Source organism: Siphateles boraxobius, unplaced genomic scaffold, assembly GCF_051911475.1.
Source record: "Siphateles boraxobius isolate OS27281-9 unplaced genomic scaffold, OSU_SipBor_1 26, whole genome shotgun sequence".
Classification (NCBI taxonomy): Eukaryota; Metazoa; Chordata; class Actinopteri; order Cypriniformes; family Leuciscidae; genus Siphateles; species Siphateles boraxobius.
Window position 1 is genome coordinate 6,940,903 of NW_027508876.1, and position 27,282 is coordinate 6,968,184.

General features: G+C 38.2%; 1 protein-coding gene across 1 annotated transcript in view; it reads right to left on the reverse strand.

The window, feature by feature from the left end:
• Positions 1-1,435: 1,435 nt before the first annotated feature.
• Positions 1,436-27,282, reverse strand: part of galnt11 (UDP-N-acetyl-alpha-D-galactosamine:polypeptide N-acetylgalactosaminyltransferase 11 (GalNAc-T11)) — a 29,564-nt gene continuing 3,717 nt past the window's right edge. Inside the window, exons 3-12 of the mRNA XM_077244248.1 lie at positions 19,885-20,008; positions 18,123-18,289; positions 17,291-17,416; positions 16,305-16,545; positions 15,296-15,413; positions 9,543-9,695; positions 5,461-5,676; positions 3,856-3,960; positions 2,908-3,045; positions 1,436-2,567 (exon numbers count right to left, since the gene is read on the reverse strand). Of these exons, the coding sequence (XP_077100363.1) occupies positions 2,436-2,567; positions 2,908-3,045; positions 3,856-3,960; positions 5,461-5,676; positions 9,543-9,695; positions 15,296-15,413; positions 16,305-16,545; positions 17,291-17,416; positions 18,123-18,289; positions 19,885-20,008 (1,520 nt within the window). The 3' untranslated portion in view covers positions 1,436-2,435. The remainder of the gene's footprint in view (positions 2,568-2,907; positions 3,046-3,855; positions 3,961-5,460; positions 5,677-9,542; positions 9,696-15,295; positions 15,414-16,304; positions 16,546-17,290; positions 17,417-18,122; positions 18,290-19,884; positions 20,009-27,282) is intronic.

Sequence of the window (27,282 nt, forward strand, 5' to 3'; positions counted from 1 at the left end):
TCAAACTTGATCACTGGCCCGGCCTAAAAGAATCGCAAAACGGCCGGTTCTCCCCAAAGGCCGCTATCACCTCGGCTCCCTGAAGGAGACTTGATGAGCCATTTGGCCAAAGACTACCAGAGTCGCTTTCAATAAAACATTGACTCCATTGTTGCTCACAATCAAACTGTCTCAGCTGTATAGTATTTTCCCTGTGTTTTATTTATGGCCCAATATATATTAGCCTAGTTATGATTCTTCAGTAATGTAAGGTATTCAAGTGCTGATATCGGTGTAGCCTGTTTTACTGCATTGATTATTAAATGAAAAGACAGATGAGGATTTGAAGACATTAGAGGTGTATATGTTACAATAAAATGCATTCTGCTATTTATTTGTGCCACAGGCCTACTTTGGTGTAAAAAACTGCACAAAATAGGGTAGCCTATGAAGAACAGAGAATTTCTCCCGGTCATCTAGCTCTGATGGTGTTTGTGGCAGAAATGTGTGTGAACTAAAGGCTAGAGTTCTCTGATCGGGCACATCTTCGCTCAATCTTTTCTGCGACTTCGTTTCCTGACTGTTTCTGCCAAATTTACCTTGAAAGTTAACATCTTTGGATTCAACGTGGACACCAGGGTTTTCAGTCGTCATTTGATTGTTTGGATTCTACAGAATGTGTGTGTGTGTGTTGCACACGGTGTTTCAACGGTCCACCTGGAAACAAAGCCGTCATGACGCCAAACTCCCTCGTGGAAACATAAAGCCGTCGTGTTTACAACTGTGACAATGAGAACTTGCCAGTATCAACCTTAATCTTCTCCCTTTTTTTTTAGTCTATGAGATCAACTAAAAACTGAATTTTCAAAAGTAAGGGAAGTTTGCAGCTCCATTGTTGCAATAAACTTGCATAACGTTCTTGAATGACTAATGTATTAGATATGGCATTTTACTATCCCATGAGGCCACGGGAGAGGATTAGTGAATGCACTGATGCGAGTAACTGACGCTGCTGTCACATAATGACAACATGGCGAATGTAGTACGTTGCATTCATACTACACACATTCTATAGAACGTACTTTTTAGCGTTGTGAAATAATTACTTATTCAGAATAACCTACTCAGAGTATGCGATTTCGTTTGCAGACTTCGTCTCTGGAATGAAAGTTTTTTTTTTCCTCAAGTTTTTTCATGAAACTGTTGGCTGACACATTTAACTAATCTTAATTGTCAAATAAGTTGTATCCCATGTATTGTAAAATGATGCAATTCGAGAGTAGGCATAGATCCACTCACTTTAAAATATCTGGCAAAGGCTACAGCCAGAGCATGAAGATTCTCCCTAAAGTTTAGTGAAAGACCGTGGGTTATGTGATTTCAACATGATTAAAATACTTTTTATAGAAAACTATTATGATCTGTCTTCTCTCAAGTGAGTGTACACCATTCAGAGGACTCTTCACAAAAACACACTTTATTTCCTAATGAGTAAAACATTTTAAATTGTATCTTTAACCATTGAATGCACCTTCAAAAAAAAAAAAAAAAAACACCATTGAATGTTATATTCGTATGTTACTGTATTTACATTTACATGTACAAAATGACAGGAAGTGCAGTTTACATCCACATCGGACTTTCAAATATGTGTACTTGTATCCACGAAAAGACTGTTCACGTGAAAAAGTACATTTAAAGCTTAAGTGTCAGTCCAAAATGATTAAGAGATGAAAAATACTGTAAATTCTACCCATTTTCCAAACCTCTTGTCTTAATACTAGCTGTAGTAAAGTATCTTACCGAAACTGATGGATTTTATTCATTAAGCTATTTCACTGAACTCTTCCATATTTTAATGCCAGCTAGCATAAGAAATACTAACCCATTACAGAACGACCCAATTAATTTACATTTTATTAAGGTAAAGGTAAATCCAGTGATCATTAAATCAAATAAAATAACATAAAGGAAATCAAAACGACAGTCTTATGTTGATTTTACAAAAAAAAAAGACAAATACAAAAATAATGCTAAGAAATGCTGCATTCATAGTTAAAAATGATGATTAAAGACTGTGGTTATATTAAACACATCTAACATCTGTAATAAAACGAAAATAGAATTTCTCTGTGCAAATCGTTTACATTTCAAAGAGCAAATTAAAATTATTAAAACTTACAAATACTTGAAGAAACACAATTTTTAAAATACTCTAAAATTGTTGGTTTCTGAGTAAAGATTATGGGTCGAGAAAGCTTCAGACCAAGGCTGAAACTCAAAGTTGAGCTCAAATTGTGGTCCTCACTGCAGGCCCTCAAAACGTTCTGTTACAGCGGCCTGGACCAGCAAGGGTCTGATGTCCATTTCTGATCTGACAGCACTGCGGCGGTGCAGTTTAATCCCCAGCCAGAGGGGGCGCTCTATTCTAGCTGTTCCTCACACTGCCAGCACCTTCAACCCTCCAACTGCCACTGCTGGGACCGGGAATCATCACAGATCGCCATAGCAACAAATCCTTTGATGCTGAGCGGGTCGGCAACAGCCAAACACTGGCCCACTGACACCTGGTACAGCCAGCTATTCTTCTGTGAGGACAAAAAAAAAGCTATTGTTTAATCATTATAAAAAGAGGGGCATATACAAGAAAAAAGGTCACAATATACAGTGACAGGCATTTAAAACAGTAATGTAGTGTACATTACTGTTTTAAATGGCTGTCACTGTACATTGTGACCTTTCTGTAGCCTTTAGTTTGCACATTATTTGAACGCATTTGCACATTTCAACATAATGCATAAAAATAAAATGTGACTTTTCCAACATCGAATTTATCAAAGAAATAATATACTACTTGGTTATGAAAAACCTGGCAGTTGCAGCCCTAGTGTGCAGGTGATAGAAGAGTGTAATGGGAAGATTCCTCACCCCCAGTGTCCACTGTTGAGATCCACCCGAGCCGTGACACTTCATGAGGCGAGGCGGGTCAGAGGAACGAATCTCAGACATGTCCAAACACAGCAGCCCGGCTAGAATCAACTCATGTTCCTCATCATAAGCCCATTCCTGCAAAACAACAACAACACACAGGTCACAATTACACAACAGAAACGACACCAATCATAAAACTTAAAGTAGACACTTCAGATATGTTTAGATATAACAAGCCATTTCAACCCATTTATTTTCAGAACTTTTTGGGCTAGTTGGGCAGAGAGTAATCTAACGGTGTTAAAAAACAACAACAACAACAGTAAACAGTTTGTAAGATAAAAAATAAAGTTAAATTACAGCAACAAAATTTGCAGCATTTACACTACCACTAAAATTGTGGGGTCGGTAAAAAAAAGTCTCTTATCCTCACCACGGCTGCATTTATTTTATTAAAAATCATGTGTAACAATTTATGAAATATTATTACATTTTAAAATAACTGTTTTATATTTGAATATTATTCAAAGATATATATTTATTTATTTTCTGTAATTTATTCCTGTGATGGCAAAGCTGAATTTTCAGCAGCCATTACTCCAGTCTTCAGTGGCACATGATCCTTAAGCACCAAGTCATATTAAAACCATTTCTTAAGAAAAGTTTATCATCATCAATGTGGAAAACAGATAAACTGCAGAACAATTTTGTAGATATGAGAAAAAAGAAGAAAAAAACTGAAAATGACGAAAGAACAGCATTTTTTTTAATAAAAATCTGTTTTTGAATAGTAGTTTGTTCAGTATGAGTCAACAATGAATACTTATATTGGACATAAATGAGCAGCCCAAATGTTCACCAGAGCTAAAAATAATAATAATCCGCAAAATTCACTTCATAGCTGCTCATAATGATCTCAGAATGACAGCAGTTTGATGACCTGACCTGCTCAAGGTCCTGTGGGTCACAGTCTCTCACCACCACAGTGCCCCCCTTCTGACTGGGACGTCCCTGTGCCACCAGACACTTGTTAGCCAGCAGATTACGCAGCTGAGAGAGAACAGAAAAAAAATATTGAAACATTAAAACAGTTCATGGTGATAACTAACAAACCTTAGGCTTAGAAAAAAACTAAAATCAGATGATATTATAAATATTCTCTTACATTACACTAATATAGTGCAAAAATAATGCAAAACATGAGTGGACTTGAGTCGTCCGACCCCGTGCTGTTGAAGAGCTGCTCTACTGCCCTCTGCTGTTCATACAGAGAGCGGTCAATTCATTTCATACGGTTCTGCACTTTATTTACTTACAATACAGTAGATAATAGTAATGACACTCAATAGAAAAATAGCGTGTCTAACTATGTTGTGAGAGTTAAAAATAGACTCATTGTACATAGACACCAATAAGCCAAAACATTATGACCACCTGATTTAAATGCTGTCGGTCCTCATCGTGTTACCAAAACAGCGCCGACCCGTCGAGACATGGACTCTACAAGACTCCTGAAGGTGTCCTGTGGTATCTGACACCAAGACGTAAGGAGCAGATTCTTCAAGTCCTGTAAGTTGCGAGGTTGAGCCACCATGGATCAGAATTGCTGGTGCATCAGATTGAGATACAAGGAATTTGTAGGCCAAGGCAACATCTTGAACTCTTCATTATGTTTCTCAAACAATTCCTGAACAATGTGTCCAGTCTGGCAGGGCGCGTGCCATCAGGGAATACCATATTGCAAAGAAGGAGTGCACCTGGTTTACGACATTTAGGTAGGTGGCACATGTCATCCTGGTGTCTTCACTTCCCCAGGTAAATGGCGCACATGTACACGGCTTGTACACTGGACCAGGTGACCTTCTTCTACTGATCGAAGGTCCAGTTCTGATGCTTGCATTCCCATTGTAGGTGCTTTTAATGGTGGACAAGGGTCATCATGGGCATGGGCAACGCAGCAGAGTAAGATGTTACAAATTACTCCCATAACCTAGATTAAAATGTTCTGACTTGTGTCACAATAGATCTTTTAGCGGTCGGACCAGATGGGTTAGCCTGCATTGCCCTTGTGCATCAATGAGCCTTGGACGCCCAACACACGGTCGCCAGTTTGTGTTTGTCGCTCTTCAGACCACTGTCCGTAGGTTCTCACCAATGCTGACCAGGAGGATCCCACAACGCTTGGCCTTTCAGAGATGCTTTGACCAAATCGACCCTTTGGCGCTTGCTAAAATCTCTCAGGTCTTTTACTCTTGCCCATTTCTGCTTCAATCCAACACATTGACTACAAGAACTGATTGTTCACAAATCATCTAATCTCCTTGAGAGTAGACCTTGTTAGGAAATTATTATTAATATTTTTTAACTTCACCTGTGAGTGGTCATAATGTTTTATCAGTGTATATTTAAAATACGTTTTGTTTCATTACATTATACTCAATAGAAAAATAGTCTGTTGTGTGAGTCAAACTTAACAACAACAGACACATTCATGCAGTCATTTATTGATACAAGATAAGGTTAAGCGTAAGGGTCAACACGAGGTCTTACCCGACCCCGCTGCAGGACTTTGGGTCTCTTCAAACCCTTGTTGATGAAGACAGGCTGCTGGGGCTTGCGTGGGGAGGAAACCTGCATTTCAGGGTAGATATTTTCCAGGTACCATTTAAAAGAGTGACACTGCAGCCGCTTCCGAATAGCGACCCGCTCGCTGATGTCCCCATAGTCCCGGTTCCTCAGCTCAGGGCGCAAGGCAAAGTACTGCTCCTGATGGACACACACATTTGCAATATAAATATTCCATTATCAAATTTACTGCAAAAGCATATGCAAGGCAAAACATTCTCGCAAAGGTGCGTTTACGTTGACTGTCGTGGTCAATTCCATTCTCAAGCAAGTATTAAAGCACCGGCATTCTTCAGACAGGGTGAAGAGCAAAGGACAAAATTGTACCCCAACGTATTTGTTGAAGACTTGAGACACACCAATGCAATGAGAAAGTAACTATTGTAAATTAATGAATCAAATTCTCAGATGTTTTATGGCCACATCACTTAAAGTCAGTAAATAAATAAGAATGACATGAGAGGAAACACACTGCAATCCTTTTTAAATACAAGAGCCTATGGTGAACCCCCATTAAGTTATCCTTCAAATAAGTTAGAACGCCACAGTATTAAAGTTTGTGAATGAATCCAGACATGTATCTTGTTTTTCTAGCTCTTTACTTCAGATGAGCTGTCAGTGTCCAAAAGTCCAAAACGACGTTTTTAAATTAGCTTGGCTGAAAATATGATAAATCCCAGCCAATTTGCCCGATTGGACTGTTAATATAGAAGCACACATCCATTGCTAATAAAGTGCAGTTCTGCTCTAGACCTCTAAATCAAGGATTCCCAAAAAACTATTTTGTCAGGGAACCCCTTGAAAAATATTTACTGAAATGTTAAGTGAATATTTATCAAGTATCCTATATTAAGTGAATATATAACCAAGATTTCAAGTTAAATGGTCCCTATTATGCTCATTTACATATTTATAATTTTGTTTAGGGGTCTACAAGAATAGGTTTACATGATTTACTGTTCAAAAAACTAAAATTTCACCCCCTGTCTGAACACTCCAATTTAGTTCTTTAAAACCCACCTTCTGAAAAGCCCAGTCTGCTCTGATTGGTCAGCCCACCCCAGTCTATCGTGATTGGTCTACTGCTTGGGGCATGTGTCGGAAATGTACATGCACAAAAGAGCTATATTACACACTAAAGGAAAGGTAAATAAAAATAGTGTAATAGGTCCTCTTTAATATTTCAGAAATTTAATAACACTTTAATAACTCTCTTGAAAAAAATTTCATTAATTTAAAATGATTTATTAATTAAATTGTGCATTTTTTATGATTTAATTATTAGTTTTTCATCAACTCACAAACCCCATGCTGTTCTCTCACAAAGCCCAGTTTGGGAGATCCTGTTCTAAAATCACTGCCGTCTTTCTCTCTATCACATGAATATGTCAAATTCAGGGAAAAATTATAAGGCATAATGTGTGTTATTTATAATCAACCACCTGCGAAAAGGACATCAGAACAGTATTAATAAAAAACCCACCTTAGCTGGAAAATAATTCAACACTTTTACACACTACTGAAGCGAGAATCTTTTTTTGTTGTTGTTGCAAAAAGACTAAACAAATATTGCTGAGAATGTAGCTGACCCTGTTAAGCAGGATCTTGAGAATAACCGGCAGAGCACAGCTTTAATGTGTCTGACACAGGTAATTACATTCTCCTCTAACTGGGTCAATTATCTCTTAGACGAGGAGCCAATTATGATGAGACTTTGAAGTCGTACGCAATGGATGGAGCTGCTCAATTCTAACACACATGAAGAATTTCACACATCTCCATCATGTACACTCTTGAAAAAAATAAAATAAAAATAGGGCAAGCCCAAAATAGTTTAACACTAAGCTCTTAATTATCTTAACCACAAATGATTGATCAGGAAATTAGCAAAATTTAAGCAAATGCACTTCTTAAAAATCCATTGCTGTCTCAGAAAACCAACAAAGACAGAATTAAGTTTTTGTCAGAATATGGGAAGTTGTGTGTGGAGTGATGAATCGCAGTGAAACAGGAGTCGCATAGTGATGCTCTAGAGCGGTGTCTTCGAAAATCTGCTGAAAAATATAATAATACATGCGTCTCTAACCCAGTGTGGCATGGAGACAGAGGTGTCATTGTGTGGGAAGCCTTTTAGCTGCTGGTATGGGTGAGATACTTCACTGTAAAAAGTAATTTAATGCTTTGGAGTGCAGGAGAATATTGCAGAATGGCTTGCTTCCCACAAATTTAAAGTTTGATTTGAACCCTATACTGAATATTTGGTCTCACATTAAACTCAAATGAAAAAAAAAGCAGTGAGACTGACTTTTCTTCCTGTAAAAATCTGTCTTCAAGTTTACACACACGGCTTAAACATTTGAAGGCTATTCAGTGCTAAATTACTTTATAATTACAGTATTTGTGCAATTCTTGCTAGTTTCCTAATGGTTAAGAAGACCATTTAAAAAACCCACTACATATTTGGCCATTTTTGGCTTGGCCCATTTTTTTTGACCAGGAGTGTAATGAACCATGCTGCACATGCTATAAGCGATGAACAACTTTCAGCACCACAGCTGTCTATGTCCAACCCGACAAAAAACAATCAATTTATTGAGTGACCTGAAAGAATCAGGGTCAGGGTGGACATGCTGAACTTTTTTGTGAAGCAAAAAGCCATGTGATATCTGCTTTCATCTGTCTTATAGAGATCAAACTCTATCCTTTAAAAGAGATCATGTGCAAAAACCAAAGTTAAGGGCATCATACACTAAACGACTCATGCAGAAATGTTGCTTGGAGATGCATGACAAATGAACATGTTTGATTTTCTCAGATAGGAAAACTGTCAAGAAAAGAGACCAGGAATGCCTCGATAAATAAAATAAAACTACAATATTGACAATAAAAAATAAACTATTTCACTCTAGATTTAATATTTTTTTGTTGAAGGGTCTAAAAGGGATAGTTCACCCAAAAATGAAAATTCTGTCAGTATTTACTCACCCTCGCGTTGTTCCAACCTCGTAAGACCTTCGTTCATCTTCGGAACACGAATTATGATATTTTTGATGAAATCTGAGAGCTGGATCACTCCTCCATAGGCTTCTAAGGGATTGACACTTGCCAGACCCGAAGAGTTATTAAAGACATCGTTAAAATAGTCCAAGTGACTACAGTGGCTTAATCTTAAGTTTATCAAGCGACGAGAATACTTTTTGTGCGCAAAAACAAACAAAAACAATGACTTTATTTCAACTATTGATTTCCTTCTTGTTGGGCCTCTAGTCACTTAACTTTGTGTGATAGCATAGTGCTACGTCACACGTAGGCTCACTATTGGCCGATGCTGGTCATGTGGGGGATGCCTGTGACGTACAACAACAGAAGAACTGCGCTATATCACTAGTGAACTGACTCAAGGCCCACAGAGAAGGAAATAAATAGTTGAAATAAAGTCGTTATTTTTTAAATTTTTGCGCACAAAAAGTATTCTCGTCGTTTGATGAACTTAAGATTGAGTCACTGTAGTCACTTGGACTATTTTAACGATATCTTTAATAACTTTTCGGGGCTGGCAGGCTTCAATCCCTTAGAAGCCTATGGAGGAGTTATCCAGCTCTCAGATTTCATCAAAAATATCATAATCGGTGTTTGTAAGATTAACGAAGGTCTTACGAGGTTGGAACAACATGAGGGTGAGTAAATACTGACAGAATTTTCATTTTTGGGTGAACTATCCCTTTAAAAAATCCTCTGCAAATGCACATGAACAAATTACATTTAGAAAACAAACAAAAAAACACTGTACATCTAACTTTATTACACGGCTCTCTGAAATACTGGATTCTGACTGGTTAATCACAGCATTCAGCAGTCATATATTTCTGAATAATGACCACTTATTAATGTGAGGAAACTCAGGCAAATCAAGGAAACTGATCTCCTACATACTGGTGCCACTTTCGTGTTTTTATTATTATACTACTAGTATTTTATTATTATACTACTATGCTATTGATCTCCACCTTATAGTCATCCATCCAGACATGGGCCAGACGCAGAGAATTGTGGGCCATTGTATCCTGACCTCCTGGTGACCCATAGGGCCGGCGCTTGCGGAAGATATGCCCCACCCTGGAGCAGGGAACGATTAGCAACTGGCCTCCACACATCCAAATCTGATGAGAGAAAATAATTTCAACCAAATAAGTATATCTTTGGTCCCCAAGATCAAATAAAAATGTCTAAACCAGGGGCTTTCAAACATCCTCAGAAATATTTTGCAGTAATTTAATGATCTCCGACGTCGGTTAATGGTCACATGATATGCAATTAAACTGATAAAATATGTATCTATATATACATATATATCTATATATACACAGCTGTAATCAAAATCATTCAACCCCCATTTAATATCAGGTTTATTGGCAAAATATACAGACTTTGAGCTGTTTGCAATGAACAAATTACAAACAAAAGTAATTGAAATAGCTCAACACAACAATTAGTTTCCCCAAATGCAACTGAAAGTGCAACTTTTAATGACTTCTGCAGTCTCAAAATTATTCAACATCCTTTTGCTGTTATGACCTGCTGCAAACGAAATGTATAACCAATCACCAGCTTCTGGCAGCGTTTCTGAGGAATCTTAGCCCATTCCTCATGAGCAATGGCCTCCAGCTAAATAATATTCTTGGGTCTGCGTGCTGCAACTTCCTGCAAAATCCCACCAGAGATTTTCTATAGATTTTCTAGTCAGGTGACTGTGATGGCCACTGAATCTTCCAGACTTCTTTTGCAACCAAGCCTTGGTGGAATTTGACGTATGCTTGGAATCATTGTCCTGTTGGAAGATCCAATGATGCCCAAGATTCAGCTTCCTCACTGACAGCATAATGTTTTCTCCTAGGATTTCCTGATGCTTCAATGAATCAATCTTGTCTTCAACACGCTGCAGATTTCCAGTGCAAGAGAATGCAAAGCAGCCCCAGAGCATCACAGAGCCCCTCCATGATTAACTCCAGACAGTGTTCTTTTCAGCATATTCTTCTTTCTTCTTCCTCCAGACATAACGCTGATCCATAGGGCAGAAAAGTTCCAGTTTTGTTTTATCACTTATTTATATGATTTTGAGCAAATTGGAGCTAACTTTTCTAGTGCTTTTGGCTCATTATACATTATACTTCCTATAAAACCTGATGTACCCGTTACATCATAAGAAGAATGGCATCTACGTTAATGTTAGTCTTTCTGTTTATTTCCAGGTTTACTCAAGTCAGCTGGATCCGGGCCGTATCCAGATCCAATGGTGGACCTGCGCCTGGACCCACCCACAACATATCCCTGAAGTGCCAGCCTCATCAGCCCTGTGAAGGCCTTATCGACACGACTATGGAGGGATTATTGGGTCAGATTGAAAACTAAAAGTCTAAAACAAAGTCTTAAACGAAAACTAAAAGTCTAAATCTATAACTAAAAGTCTAAATCTATAACTAAAAGTCTAAGTTGAAAACTAAAAGTCTAAGTCGAAAGTATTTAGGATTGGGCATTTGGTATTTAGGATTGGGCATTTAGTCATTTAGCCATTTAGGATTTAGGATTGGGAATTTGGGGATTGAGGAGTGTATGCAAATAAGGAGGCGTGGGCCAAATACTGGAGGCTGGGTTTGAAATGGCAGGTGCGCAGAGGCACCTTATGTACAGCAGAGAGAGCTCCCAGTGCTAAGGAGCACACTGTAATGAAACCAAACAGAGCGAATGAGCAGGGCTGGAGCGAGGACTGTACTTTATAATGTGATAACTTCAACTTCCCGCGCCTGTCTCAACAAAGATGCTGGCTCTGGCTTTGCCATTGTTAATGTGGCAGCCAACGTGGATGGCAGAGCACGACAACTTTCACTTTGAAGAGGACGCTCTGCCAGTGTGCCCCTTAGCACTGGGAGCTCCCTCTTCTGTCCATAAGGTACCTCTGCGCACCAGCCATTTCAAACCCAGCCTCCAGTACAAAACTGCGGGATCGGGAGGTAGCCTAGCGAGTCGACATGATGGAGAGATGTCAATAAATGATGTGGAAAAGAACCTCAAACAGGTATTTACAGCACAAAACCTAAGCAAGGCTGACATTTGGACTACTATTCATCTTCCTGATCAGTGCGTCAGAATACATGCAGGCCAGGGAAACGAAACAAACTACCTCATGAATCTCTTTAATAATAGCAAATACGTGTTTTTTTCCTGCGGGACGGGAGAAGACACAAAATCAATGCATCTCTATTATTGTGCGGGAATAAATTATCAAAGTTTTGCGGGTGCGGGCGGGAGTGGACATACATATTGCGGGAGCGGGCGGGAGTGTAACACATACATTGCGGGAGCGGGCGGTAATGGTCAGAAATTCGGCGGGCGGGAGCGGGATGAAGAAAACAGTCCCGTGCAGGGCTCTAATTTGCATACACTCCTCAATCCTCAAATCCCCAATCCTAAATCCCCAAATTTAGCACATTGGCACTGATCCTCAACAAACTCGTCTCCATACCGGTGTGATGACTCCGACTTCCAACCAGATGGATCTGGATAAATATTCTGAATGTTCTGATCCAATCTAACTTCCGACCTATAATACTGACTGAATCATAATCATACACTGTTCGTTCGTTGGCCAGAGGAGAACTGGTCCCCCGACTGAGCCTGGTTTCTCCCAAGGTTTTTTTCTCCATTCTGTCACCTGATGGAGTTTTGGTTCCTTGCCACTGTTGCCTTGGCTTTTGGATTGCTTAGTTGGGGACATTTAATATTCAACAATATTATTGATCTTCCTTACTTAAAGGAGAACTCCGGGCAATTTTTAAGTTAATCTTGATCGTTAGACCTTTGTGAGTACTGACTATAGAAAAAAAAACGAACCGGATTGGTGCTTGCTACGCGGAGCTGCGACCGCGAATGCCCAGAGCTCCCACCCAACTAAAACGGCAGCTATGGGGGCATCGACATAAAGAGCGTTTTTGAACCTCTTAACAGACACAAAATGCAATTAAAATGTCTGTCCAACATGAACAGGGACCCTACATGTGAACAATATGCGTTTAGCAACTTAGCCATTGTTTCATCTCACCTAAATAGTCTTTTAGACGGCAAGCTGTAGTCTCGCGCTGCAGTCCCTTGCTGTAGCCGGAAAAGGTAAACAATGTCCAGGTGGGAGGAGCGTTGATCATGTGCTACGAGTTAAGATCAGAGTTGCTTACAAGTGAAGAAGAAATGGTTCGTGTTTGTGCCTTTCCGAATTGTGGCAACAGAATGCGAAAATATAAGAGCTTAAATTTTCATCGTCTTCCTTTCCATGACCTCGAGATTCTGCAGTTTGTGGCTAGTTGTATTTCAACTTGACGTGCAAACTCCCGTAGAAGTACTACGCGCTAAAGATTACCGCATTTGCAGTGAACACTTTGACAAGGATGACTACACACACTCAACACAGCGGGGCCGTTTGAAGAAAAATGCCATTCCATGTACGAAGACTCGTCGCACATGATCAACGCTCCTCCCACCTGGACATTGTTTACCTTTTCCGGCTACAGCGCGAGACTACAGCTTGCCGTCTAAAAGACTATTTAGGTGAGTTGAAACAATGGCTAAGTTGCTAAACGCATCTTGTTCACATGTAGGGTCCCTGTTCATGTTGGACAGACATTTTAATTGCATTTTGTGTCTGTTAAGAGGCTCAAAAACGCTCTTTATGTCGATGCCCCCATAACTGCCGTTTTAGCTGAGTGGGAGCTCTGGGCATTCGCGGTCGCAGCTCCGCGTAGCAAGCACCAATCCGGTTCGTTTTTTTTTCTATAGTCAGTACTCACAAAGGTCTAACGATCAAGATTAACTTAAAAATTGCCCGGAGTTCTCCTTTAAGGTGGATGATGACACAATTTTCTTCTAGAAACAAACTTTATTGTATTATTTTCATGTTATCACTGTGAAGCTGCTATGATACAATCTGTATTGTAAAAAGCGCTATATAAATAAAGGTGATTTGACTTGACTGTATTGTAATAAGCGCTATATAAATAAATGTGACTTGACTTTAATGGTGTACGTCTTGGAGTACATCTTGGCATGAGTTTAGTGCGCCTTATTGTGTAAATTGAAACCTCATTGCCTGTTGCCACCAAGTCTTGCAGCAGGTCTTTTGCAATCATTCTAGAGTTTTTTTAACCTGCCTTCTCAGAAATCTGTTTGCAGCTGTTGATAGCTTCCTTTATCTGCTCCTTCCAGGTAGTGTAACCACTGTTCCTTTAACTTTGAACTTGCGAACTATGCTTCCAACGGTTTTTCTAGGAACATTTAGTACCTTCACTATCTTTTTTTGTATCCTGTTCTTTGTTTGTGAAGGGCAATGACATCTTCTTTTAACTTTTTGGAACATTCTTTTGATTAAGCCATATTTCTAAAATGCAGTCAAATGTGACACTCAATAAACCTAGCCAGTTTAAATTGTTCATGTGTTCTAGCCCAAGCACACCTGGTGAAACTTATGCAGCCCTAAATTTGTTGCATAGGGTGTGCTTGAGAATTTTGAGACTGCAGAAGTCATTAAGGCCCTGTTTACACGAGAACGATTCCGGATGAAAACGTAAAAATATTTTATCGGATGTGCCTTTCGTTTACACGGCGACGGCGTTTTGGGGGCTTAAAAACGCAAAAAAGTGAAACCACCCTCCAGAGTGGAAATCTTAAAAACGCTACACCGTCACGTTCCCATCTAAAGGATAAAAACGCAAATCTGTTCACGGTGGCTCTCGTCGCTTACGCGTTTACGTCAGAGGCATGCGCCAGTACAGGAAAATAATAACCAACATGTCGGATTATTTCCATACGTCGGACCTTCAAGTTGCCCTAGCAGCTCTGATAAACGTACAAGAGTCTTTTCAGCAGTTGTACAAAATAATCTCAGATATTGGTGTTGTTGTGTGGCAGTGCTTCACATTGCCACCTAGCCGCCTGGAGTGCATACTACATCGAATTTCACACACTTTTGCGTCACCATATACACGCGGATCCCCCCCCCCCATAACGCTTGTCTAAACGCAGAATAAAAAGTGATAACGCAACGCCACTTTTGCGTTTTCTCTTCAGATCGTTTCCATGTAAACATAGCCTAAAAGTTTCATTTTGAGTTGAATTTGGGAAAACTACCTGAAATTTGTTGTGTTGAGCTATTTCAATAACTTTTGTTTGATTTGTTCATTGCAAACAGCTGAAAGTCTACATTTTGCCAATAAACCTGATTTGCAATGAGGGTTGAATAATTTTTATTACAACTGTATAGGTTCACTTTTTACAAGAACCAACAAAAACTACAAGTTACAATACAAATATGTATGTCTTAAAATCTTAAACTTGTAAATGTATGTCCACAAAAATCTTGGAAATTAGGTGAAAGTAAATAAATTGAACCTATTGCATCCCCAAATGCATATTAAACTCACAGCGATTTACTATGAACAAACTGCTTTGAGAAAACACTATCAAAAGTTACAGTTCTGCTCTTCACTATGAAACACGCAGTGCAGCAGACCATATACTTCTCTAATTAAATTGCAGCCTTTGATTTGACATATCGCCATATCCGTTTATTGTGCAACCAAATTTGTTTATATTATTATTACATTCAATTTAATTATTATCTTTTGATCAACTCATGCAGTTCCGTCATAAGCCTACCTGGGTTTGTATAAAAATAAAATAAAAAAAAATTGGTCTTAAGTATACACAAACCATTTACCCGAAAAGAGATTTCCAGGTTCTCTCCACCCCATATGTCCATGCCACGGTCATACTGGCCAAGCTCATAAAAATAATTCCTGTCCATGGCGAACAGTCCACCTGCCATTGTGGGAGACCTGCAGAAACATGACTGGAGTCATATCTCAGTGTACAAAAGTGGGCTTGTGTGCACTACCAGCAAATGTGTGGACAAACTGGACTGCATTTGTTTCAAATGACTCTAAAACCTCTTTTGATCTAAAGGCATATGCTAGACAAATATAAATTTTACCTATGCAGAAGTTTATTTTTACAAAACTAAACTTTTTTTGATTTATATAAATACTTTGGTAACTATACATTTTCCAATACTTTCATTTGACTTCTCTATTATTCTAGAATTCGCAAAATTGTAATAAAAAAAAAGAAGAGAAGATGTGTCCAAACATTTGACTGATAAATGTGAATGTAATTGGGAAAAGGGCTTAGAATAACACAGACAACTCTATAGTTCAAACTCTGTCTGGGGAGATTGATTTTAAACAGGACAGTCTGTCACGGTTAAAGTGTTGGCCCTCATCCCAATCCATAACAGCTGCTTCAGGGACAGGATATGCAGTGTTACAGTGGTTCGCAGCGTGACCATAATTACATCCATTTCTAAGTAGTTTACGTCACAAAACGGTATCACAATTATACAAATAATTATTACAAATAATTTAAAAAAAAACTAAAAAATACAATTGTCATACAAATAAAACTATATTATTACTTCATCTCATTTGGCTATTTTCTCTTTTTATTTAGTATTATAAAATACAGTAGTCAACATTTGAAGTGGATCAAAAAAGTTCATCAAAGTTGTCCTAAAACAAGAACGGGTAGTGTTCAAAATGAATGTATTACTTTGATGAAAGGTTTTGATCCACTTCAAATGTAGACTACTGTATATATTTGATGATATAAAATATTCGGAAAGGCGAGCATGCGAGTTTGCATTCCAGCATAATGTAACACACTGGTAATACCTGATGGCTCCATCAAGGCTGTTGAGTTCAGACATGGGTACCGGGTCCCATTTAAAGTGCAAGCCCCAGTTGAATCCCCCACGCACGATAGGAGAGGGACTGTATACTAGCGTGTCTGCGCTGATGATGTCGATGACAGGACACACCACAGTCTTTCTGTTCTCTTTAATGGGAGTGAGCAGAGGCTGGAGCCATGCCTCATTCACCTCACAGTGACTGTCCAGAAACACCAACACCTCACCTGAAAGATAGACGGATCAAGACAGCCTTACGGAAGGATTGAAAAGATAACTACCTGCTTTTCATATTTGTGAACAAAGCTGTAGTCTAAACAGCAAAAAAGTACCAAATCTGACGTGGGTGCCAATTTAAACAAAGATTTGATCTGCTGTTAAGTTTAATAACACCAGGCTGTTGGCACCCTCTGCAGGCATTTGTTATAATACATAATGCACATAATTTGATTGTTTGTTATGTGTATTATATTATGTATTTTAACAGTGTTATTCTATAAAACCATATTACTTGCCTTTGATACTTTCCTTGAACCAAATATGATTGCCTCATTGTTATTATATATGTATTTTAAGTCATCTTAAAGGCTATTGTTTGCTTAGGTCTATTTTTATTACCACAAAAAAAAAGGATTACCTACTTGCAAGACTATCACTATCATTTTCATTGTAGATAACACAACTTTGGTTTAAAACAGTACAACTCACAACAACGTTTAAAAATTCACAGGAAAACAAATATTCAGTTTGAATGGTTGAACAGAATTGTGTAGTACAGGGGTGCCCAATCCTGCTCGTGGAGGCTAACGTCATTTGAAACATGACAGATGTGTTGGAGTTAAACTCAGCTGGACGTTGGACCTCCTGGAGCAGGATTGGACACCTCTGGTGTAGTGTGTGAACAGCCTACAATGCAAAAAATGAGTTTATGGACTAAACCTTGGGTAAATGAATGGGGGTGTAAAGTCTAACCTGTCGCATGAGATGCCCCAATCATCCTCCCACGGATCAGCCCCTCCCTTCGCTCATTACGAACCAGCTTCACATTCTTCTGCAGGTGCTGCTGAATGTAAGAATCCAAATCTTCCTTGAGATCATCTGTCAGACATACAGAGACATCCGATGAGTAAGACAGCCAGCTCAGAGTTACTCCATTTCTTACCCTTCGCTCAAACACCGTCTTCAATCGAATATTTTAATGGTTAAATCCAGGAGATCTGAAAGCTTGTCTCATGGATTTCCACTTGTCGTAAGACTAATTATAGAATTTTGACAGGGGTTTTAGACAGAAAACATGTCTAGAAGATGATTTGTTGACCAAATGATTCAGTTCACATGCACGTGGCCCTGATATCTGGTTCATGATATGCCAATATTATGATTTGTCATGTTTAAGGTGCATTCAAATGGTGATTTTACTCGGTTGTTTCTCTCCAGTGCTTTGCACAGTTATACTCTTTTCTTGGACAGTTAATTGAGTACTGGCCTACTGCTATACTCCTACAGTAGTTAATCTATTTCTCCCAAAAAATATTCATATGAAAAATCTAACTAGAATATTGATTCTTACAACGAGAATATGTGGGTTTTTTTATACATATTTACGTTTATTTTCAAATCAAGTTTTTAGCTTTGCAACATTTAAACGTAAATGAGTCCTAGTCTCTTGTGTGAGGAGATCACTAGAGCTAGATGAGTCTCATGACAGCAAGGTAGCTCACTATGGTTCAAGACAGAATTAGAATGTCAATCATTAACAAGATTAAAGATGACTAAACATGTTTAGAGAAGTAAGGCAGCTTGCCCAGTTCACTGTGGTCGTCCACCAGTATGATCTCATGGAGCAGGTAGTTTGGTGTGTGATCCAGCACACTGTGAACAGTCCTCAGGAGGGCAGAAAATGCCTCATTGAAGAAACAGATCACTATGCTGGCCGCAGGCAAAGCCACGGGATAGATCCTGTCTCTGCACCTGTTGGGAACAGTGTTTATGTGATGATTTACAGCAGAATCATGACAAACAGCACAATCCTTGACCTCCATTTACACAACATGGCATGTTTTGTTACAAACCTTAAGTGCACCTTGACCTCATAAAATGTTCCATAAACAATGGTTCACCCAAAAATTTAAATGTGGTAATTATTTACTCACTATCGTTCTAAACCTACAGTATTTTTTTTTCTGTGATTCTTTTTGAAGTACATTTTTATTTATATGACTCCTTTTCATACAATGACAGATCAAAGTGACCAAATCAGACAAACTTCATACAAAATATAAGTCATCAACTGAAAATTGTGCCCTCAAATTTCCATTCTGTGTATGTAAACTGTGCGTAACAATGCCTAATGACATTTCAAAGATACATCTTTTCAGTGGATAACTTAAATTTTGGTCTGGTTCCCTCACAAAGCTATTGTATGACTTGGAAATAATGATGTTTTCACATGGTCAATACATATGTTGTGTAAAAGGCTGAGTGAAAATTCTTTAAAAATTGTCAGTTTGTGTTCAAAGAGAACAAAATGAAGGGCGAGTAAATAATTGCTTTTTTTCATTTTTTAACGTTTGGGTGAACTATTCCCTTAACTGAACATTAACTCAATTACTTTAAAAATTTAGGTTTATAGCAAGTTAAAAAGTCAGCATGAAATGGAAATTAAGATCGTATTTCTTCCCTACTGTGACATAACCGAGAGCAACGGCTTCTCAAACTTGACAAAAATTCAGAGTGGGACTTGATTTTGTCCATTGAATGGATTGTTATTTGTGAAAAGTGGGGTATGTGATTCTCTTTTTTGTCCATTTTTTCAAAATAACTTGAAATCCTATTCCTAACCCACTTACAGCCACTGAGTTAGAAGCACTGAAATGAAAATTAAGCAATTTAATCATCTGTGGAACGGACAGGACTCGAAAAACTCCAGCCAATCATTTCCAAGACCACCTGGAATCATTGGACAGTAAGTTCGTCAATCAAACAGTCGTACCACAGCCCCCTCCCCCCAGCGCGCGTGACCCCCTTCGTGCACATACTCAAAGCTTGTGACGCATGCGCATCTCGTCAGTAAAGCCGGTTCCATGTAAATCGTAGTAAATCGTCATTACAATCTCTCGCGCATCTGAGTTTTCACACGTGCATGATTGCGCGTCCATGTTCTTCGAGTGGGTGGAGTCAGGGCCAGCGTTGGAGGAAAGAAGGTAGGATCATTTGAATTGTGTATTTTCAAAATCAATTCCAAAATCGTTTTCCAAATCACATACCCCACCTTTTACTGCTATCTCTTGTGAGAGACAGGTTGCTGGAAAGGTGAGATTATTGCTCAGCCCTCGTGCCGGCTCACACATCATCAGAAAAGAAGTGGAGGGGAAGTTAATGTTTTGTAATTAAATATTATGAGGGCACATGACTTTAAAAAAAAAAGACTTGTGGATAATGTATAATAAACACTGCAATATGCTATAAAAATGAAGAAACTTCTGATTTCATGGTGACTTCTAGCGAATGATTCAAGAGAAATAATGATTTAAGCAAGTGGTTAGTACACAGATAGATGCTCGTACTTGTCATTCCTAGTGTCTGGGACACTTCTGTGGTAGCCGAGGCGGTTACTGATGAGTACATTGAAGGCGTGCTTATGATATCCCATATCTCGTACCTCTTGATCCTGCTTGTTAAAAATCATTCCTGAAATCAGAGATCATAACACATGTAGTAAACAGCACATTCCGGGGCCCCTCTCTCAGTGGTAAGGTTGGCTATATTTTAATTGGATTTTGGTGGACAAACAATTGTCCAACACCATCAGATAAAGATAATAGGACAACTGACAGACATCTCTTAGAGGGCAAGGAGACGACCCCTAGTACCAAGCCCAGGAAGGACAGGACAGGACTTCTCATTGTCCTCTCAAAGTCTACAAGCATTTTGTACATTTTGAGATTAATTCCTAAGGTTTAGGCCTGGACTGGCAGAACAATTCCTTTTAACCATTTGGATGCAGCAGCAGTGGCTGAAACAAAGAAAGGCAACAAGAATCCTTCCAAATCTATTCATACATATGTTTGGAAACCGTTAAGAGCCCCTATATCATGGTTTTTCGACTATTCCATGCAGTGTAATATAGCTGTTTGTGAATGTAAACGTTCTACAAAGTTGTAAAGTTGAAAGTGCACGATAAATAAAGTTATTGTCTCCCAAAAGAAAGAATCGACTTTACCGCATATATGGTAATGAACCGCATATACGAGTCATTTGTATTTCGAATCCTACTGCGCGACGGTTCTACGTCACTAGAAAAGACATTTGCATAATGCCCGCCATAAGTTTTCCACCCGCAAACAACTTGACCAGCCCTCAAACATCAGTTTACTGACGACTGCTTCTTAAATCTCGGTTTTGAGAAGCAGTTCAATGCGGGATTCACAAAATACTTGCTCTTGAAAGATGGGTCAGTACCCAGTTTATTTGAAGCATCTTGCTCCTCAGAATCACAACCAGTAAATATAAATAATAACTGATGTGTATATTTTCTACCTGGTGTTCAAAAGTTTTTTCAAAAGTTTTATGTTTTATATCATGAAGGTCTCCAGCTAACCGGCAAACTCTCGTTGTTACTCGAGGATGGATCTGTAACAACTGTTCGTGATCCAGCTTACAGTCTCTGAAACGATAAGCCTAACGTTACTGATCAGTGATCACGGGAGAAATGAAAGTGAGAGCGCGCATTTTTTTACAGTTCATTTCACGGATATAAAGTTTATCAGTTCATTAAGCACCACCTGAAAAGGTGTGTATGTATTTGTTTCCTGTTAGTTGTAAAGAGTGTTTTGTGTAATTTGCTGTGTGTGTTGATGATAATGAAAGGGAGAGAGAGTTTATGGATAAGATTTTAATGTGCACTTCTTATACTGTGTTTATTCAGCTCTTACAGTGATTTTCTGGAGTAAAACTGACGCTTCATCTTTTGTGTGATGTACAATAAACTTATCAGTATATGTTTGGCCAGCATTCGGACGGGGTCCTTAACAGGCTTGTCTTAATAGTGGTTAAAAGCAGATGACAAATACATTATAAACGGTAATTAAACTAGACTATACCTGTTCTATCTCCATACAGCATATATTCTCTGACTCTGTGGGCATTATTGTCCGACTCCGGGTCGAAATGAACACGGCTACTGAGAGTTTCTGTTCTGATATTATCAGATGAGATTGTGCTGACTGAGTGCAAGCTCGTGAGGCTCCGCCCTCTGTACCGGCAGCTGCAGCTCATTTGCATTTAAATGGAGCCCCAAAAAGTGACAATTTAAACATGCTGTAAAAAATAATCTGTTGGGTATTTTGAGCTAAAACTTTACATACACACTCTGGGGACATCAGAGACTTATTTTACATCTTGTGAAAAGGGGCCTAAAAGGTGCCCTTTAAATATATTTTCTTAAAGCTACAATATGTACAATTTTTGTAATAAAATATCCATGGATCACTTGCATTTATTTCCTGCAGTTGTGTACTTACAATATCCCAAAAGTTCCCAAAGATATTTAATTTCAGAGAATTTCCAATTTTAAATAATGGCTCGTCCATGTTCACTTGAGGCCTGTCAATGATGTAATATCCGCGTTATACCTGGTTTCAGCTCGTAATGCCATATAACCATAGCGACAGTTGTGGACAACAGTGTTACGTCTAGCGGCACACTCACGCTGTTGTTGTTTCGTTCAAACATTATGGACCATGGCAAGCAGACTTTGGGAAAAAAGGAGAACTAAAATGAGGATCAATATCGACGTGGCGTTTTCGAGATGCCAGAGCTCCACGTCCGTGACAAACTTCGACTTGACAGAGCTCTTGCATGTACAGGTGAGCAGATGTACATAACACTAATCAATGTTAAATAGCTCAACATGATGAAATGTTAGAATATGATCAGTATGTTATTCTAATGTTGATCTAGCTTACTGCTAGTCTCATACAGCCAACAAACTAACACATAGATTAACAATGTAACTTTCAACACACTAAAATGCAGTTTAGTGTGATAGTGTAGACCAAGTGAAACCGCGCTGGGTTACCTCAAGTTTCATTTGTCAAATAAACTGGCCTGTGTGAGTATTAATTCAGCACTTGTGGGTAGTTCGGTAGAATGAAATATCCTCATTCCTTTATATCCGCGGGACTCGCGTGTGGCGCTGATATCTGTCTCTCATTAGCAATCGAGCCCTGCTTCATACCAGTCATGTTAAAAACATGAATATATTCACTCATCCATAAACATTATTAGATCCTTAAAGGGGTGGTTGTTTGCGATTTCACTTTTTTCATTTTAAATAGTGTGTAATGTTGCTGTTGGTGCATGAACAGTATCTGCAAAGTTGCTGCGCTTAAAGTTTAACGTAAGCAGAGATATCGTCTTTTAAAAATCAAGAAGTTTAATACCTACAAAAATGACTCGAATGGGACTACAGCGATACTTCCCGGGTTTAATACGTAACTAACCCATAATAAACCCTCCCTCCGGAATATTCAAAAAAGGGGGCATGGCCATATTTCTGCGGCTTTATCGAAGAGGAAGAGTTATAGTGGAGAGCAGTAGCCATGCCGTCGAAAGTGTGTTATTTTCACCCAGCTGTCAGGTCTTCTGTGTTCGGGCTTCCTACGGACACTGTAGTTCGTCAACAATGGCTACAATTTATGTTTGATTATGTTCCAGAAAATTACAATCGTAATTTAGCTCTCTGTGAAGCGCATTTTACGGAAGACAGCTTCCAGAATCTCCACAAATTCAATGCCGGATTCAACAACAAACTGTTACTAAAACATGAAGCAGTTCCAACTTTAAAACCAGAGGAAGCAGTTGTTGGGCCACAACCAGTAAGTAAGACTTAATCATTTTAAATGTATTTGCATGTATAATTTCAGACGTAATGCTTTAGTTTTTATCAAGGTTTCATAGAATCAGGAAGTCAACCGGTCGTTCAAATGACAGAGGAGAAAGCGGCTTACAACAAAGGAAAAATTTATGAAAAATAAGGCTTTAAAAAAAAAAAACACGAAGACATGTTATATTGCACCCCATAAACACAGTCATGCAAAGAAAAAAAGCAGTAAACCTCTCCTTTAAAGCATGACAACAAGTTCCATACTTCCGCTTATGCATCATCAACCTACGCCTTTGTTATTGTAAGAGGTTAGCGACCCTTAACGGGGGAAAAAATTACATATTAGGCTATAGCTTGAATGTTGGTTTATATTGAATTACTGAGTTTTGTGTTTGATATTTTATTGATTGTAATCTGTTGTTTTTATTTGAGTATAATGATCTGTACAGCACTTTGGTCAACCCTGCGTTGTTTTTAAATGTGCTTTATAAATAAATAATGAAATTAGACCTCGAAAACAAAATTAGGAGCCTTTAAAATAGCATAATAGGGGCACTTTAAAATTTGTGTAAACTACAACGCATCAATTGTATACTTTTTTGGAGAATATTCTCAGTGATGGCTAGAGTTTTAGTACATTCTAGAAAAATTAATCTGATACCATACAAAGAAAATACATGCATATTTTTCAATCATGTTTGGACATGTTTCAATGTTCTGGTGGTGTTTTGGGAAGTGACTAATGCATTGCTAAAACTTTAAAGACACTGGTCTAACTGTGTGCTTAGATAACGCAAATGAGTTACACTGGGGTATGAATGTACCATTTCAACAGACACTCCTTGTTCTGAACCTCCCATCCAGAGTAACAGACACACCCAGTTTTTTTCTGTCTCCATCCCATGAAAGAAGAGACCACAACAGATTCCATGCTCTAAGTCTACAGCAGTGGTGGTAAGTAACGAAGTAAAAATACTTCGTTACTTAAGTATTTTTTTCGGGGATCTGTACTTTACTTGAGTATGTTTTATTTGCATCTACTTTTACTCTTACTCCACTACAATATTAAAGACAAAGTTTACTTTTTACTCCGTTACATTTCCCCATGCCCGCTCCAAGTATTTAATACACTGGCTTTCCAAACCAATGAAAAACTTGGTTTTATTTTGAAAAAAAAGAACGCACGAGCTCTTTGCCAGCATACGCTCAAATAGCAGTCAGTTCGCCATTGTGGAAGATGACCGCAGAAACAGGTGAAGGTGCAGCTCTGGCCAGCAATGACCCAAAGATTCCCGCTTACACTGTATCTTGCACATCTTCTGTTTTGATGCAGCTAATGTTATGGAACATGTCTATTGCAGAGCTGCCAACTCTCACTCATTCAGTGTGAGACTCACGCAATCGACACTTTCCACACGCTCTCACGACACATCCATTTTCTCACGCAGAGAAAAATCGCGAAGCAAAGAGGACATTGACACCGACAGACAGGACAGAGTGGGTTACTTTTGATATGAAATAAATTCTCAGCTCTCAGATTCTGTCAATTTTATTACGAAATTCAAACAATAAATACCGTTTTGGAGCTTTTAAATGTGACGTGACCGATAGCTAGCGCCTGCTTTGGAGTGCCGTTAATCTCTTTACTACTAGTTAATTGTAAATAAACACAAATGAACAATAATAGGTAGCCTATGTTGAAAGATACAGTAGCCTACAACTTACCGAAATGTATATACCTTATACATAATATCAATAAATCAGTGTTTTTCAACCGCAGAAAGAGGTCAGTAAAACAGCTGGAGAACAATGTCACATAACGTTACATTTAGGCTACCTCAAAAAAAAAAAAAAAAAAAAAAAACATTTAATGACCATAGCACGTTAGTTTGCTAGAAAAATTTGTATTTTATAATATATATAATATTAGTATAAATTAGTATTTTGCTAAATATGTGCACTATATATATATATATATATATATATATATATATATATATTATATTTTTACTTATATCATTAAAATATTATAAAACTGTTATTATAATAAAATTCACATGTATTTTTAACATGTAATAATACCAGCTGGCAGGGCTCTCTGTAGCCTATGTTTACAGAATTAGGTGAGATTTTCTTAATTTAAAAATTAACATGTATCTACTGTACCAAATATTTATCAAAATGAATCTATATTGAATCAAGATCGGAATCAAACCACAATAATTGAATTGAAATTGTAAAATTTGAATCAAAGAATGGCCTACCAGTCATTGCACCATAATATGCTGTCACTAAACTTAATGAAATTGTTTAGAATTGATGCAAGGTGCTTCATTGTCTCTTGACTGATTGCAAATCTAACAAATTCTTAATTGCAGTATCTAATAATTTGTTCAATTAAAACATTGCATATAACTCCCAAAACAATTGATCTGTTTAATTATTAATATTTACAGTTTGAATATTTACTTTTTACTTTCGGTACTTAAGTACGTTTTAAATCGGATACTTTTGTACTTTTACTCAAGTGATGTTTGAATGGAGGACTTTCCACTTTTACTGGAGTCATTTTTTATTTAGGTATATATACTTTTACTCGAGTATAATTTTGAGTACTTTTACCACCCCTGGTCTACACAGCTTGTGAGCCAGCAACAGTCTGTGAGGAAAAAGACATTAACAACAGACGCACAACATTCAGAGTCTTCGTCCAGCTAGACAATAACCAATACAGCTCATCCTGAGTCTCCATCCCAGAGGGACAAAAGCGGATCGACCAAGTTCTCAGTCTCTGACCCTTAGAGGCAGAGGACACACAGACACCTTTGCAACAAGGTTAAGATCTGGTGAGTAAACCTTCACTTCAAGGTACCTTCGTCTGCATGTTCCAGATTGCGAAGGACCTTCTGCACCTACTTCAGGGCCTGATGTTGTGATATATTAGGACCCTTTTGGTGCCCCAGATACTGGCTCTTTTCCCCACTGTACTGTTACCCAGCAAAACCAGTGGAAGAAGTCAACACCAACAAACGCTCACCTCGAAAGTAAATACTATTTAACCAACCCTCTTTCCAGGGAACTTGGCATTGTTGTATATTTTCAGACAGTACATGATTTTCAAATTTACATTAGATGGTATTCAACTGATGTCAATTAAAAACAAATAATCATTCATTTATTTGTTTGTTTGATGTTTAATGAGGTTCTTCACCTCCTTAGTTTCAGAGAAACAACAGTTTATCTTTCCATAAGATAACGTAACTCTGGCATAGCAACACCAAACTTAATCACTTGTATTTCATGCATCTTATGCACTTTATTCCTTTATCATTCATGGTATTCATTTAGTACTTGTTTTGATTACTCTTGTTTATATTTTTGTTAATAAAAATGTATTTTATTACATGTGTGTCTTCCTTGTGTTGATAATACAGTGAGAGACTCTTTATTCGTTCAACAATCTTTGATTGCTCTTTATTGTCAAGGTAATATTCCTGGCTGGTGCCCCGTAATAAGAGAAGAAAAGAGTCATTGACACATCTGCCAAAACACTCATGTAAAAAACAATAACTTAATAGTCAGTGGCTGCTCATTAAGAGAAAGCTGCTTTTTCAGAGGATTTAGTGGAGTCCACAGTGGTGGATCCGATCGATTCAACTTCCTAACGGTAGAAAATGTGTTGTCATGGCAACAAAATCTGTTCTCACTGGCTAATACCAACATAGGCCAACCATTTATCTGGCAGTAAAATTTCACCCAGCGACTTCAGCAGTGTATAGCCAATTATAGTCAATTTACTAAAAACAAAAGTAATAGGTGTAAAATTTTCATTCCTGTAATTGAGGAAACCTTTTTCAAGCCATTCCATCTTTTATAAGCAGCCATGCAGACTTTTCTAATTAACTGAAATAAACTGTCAACACAATTTATTCCAGGCACACGGTGAGACGTCAGCTTGACACTCTGGTAGTTTATTACCGTAAATGAGGAGCACTGGCTCGATTTCTCGCTCACTAGCTACATTTACACTCACACCTTTTGTTTAAATCGGAATTGTAATTCATTCCGATTGATGACT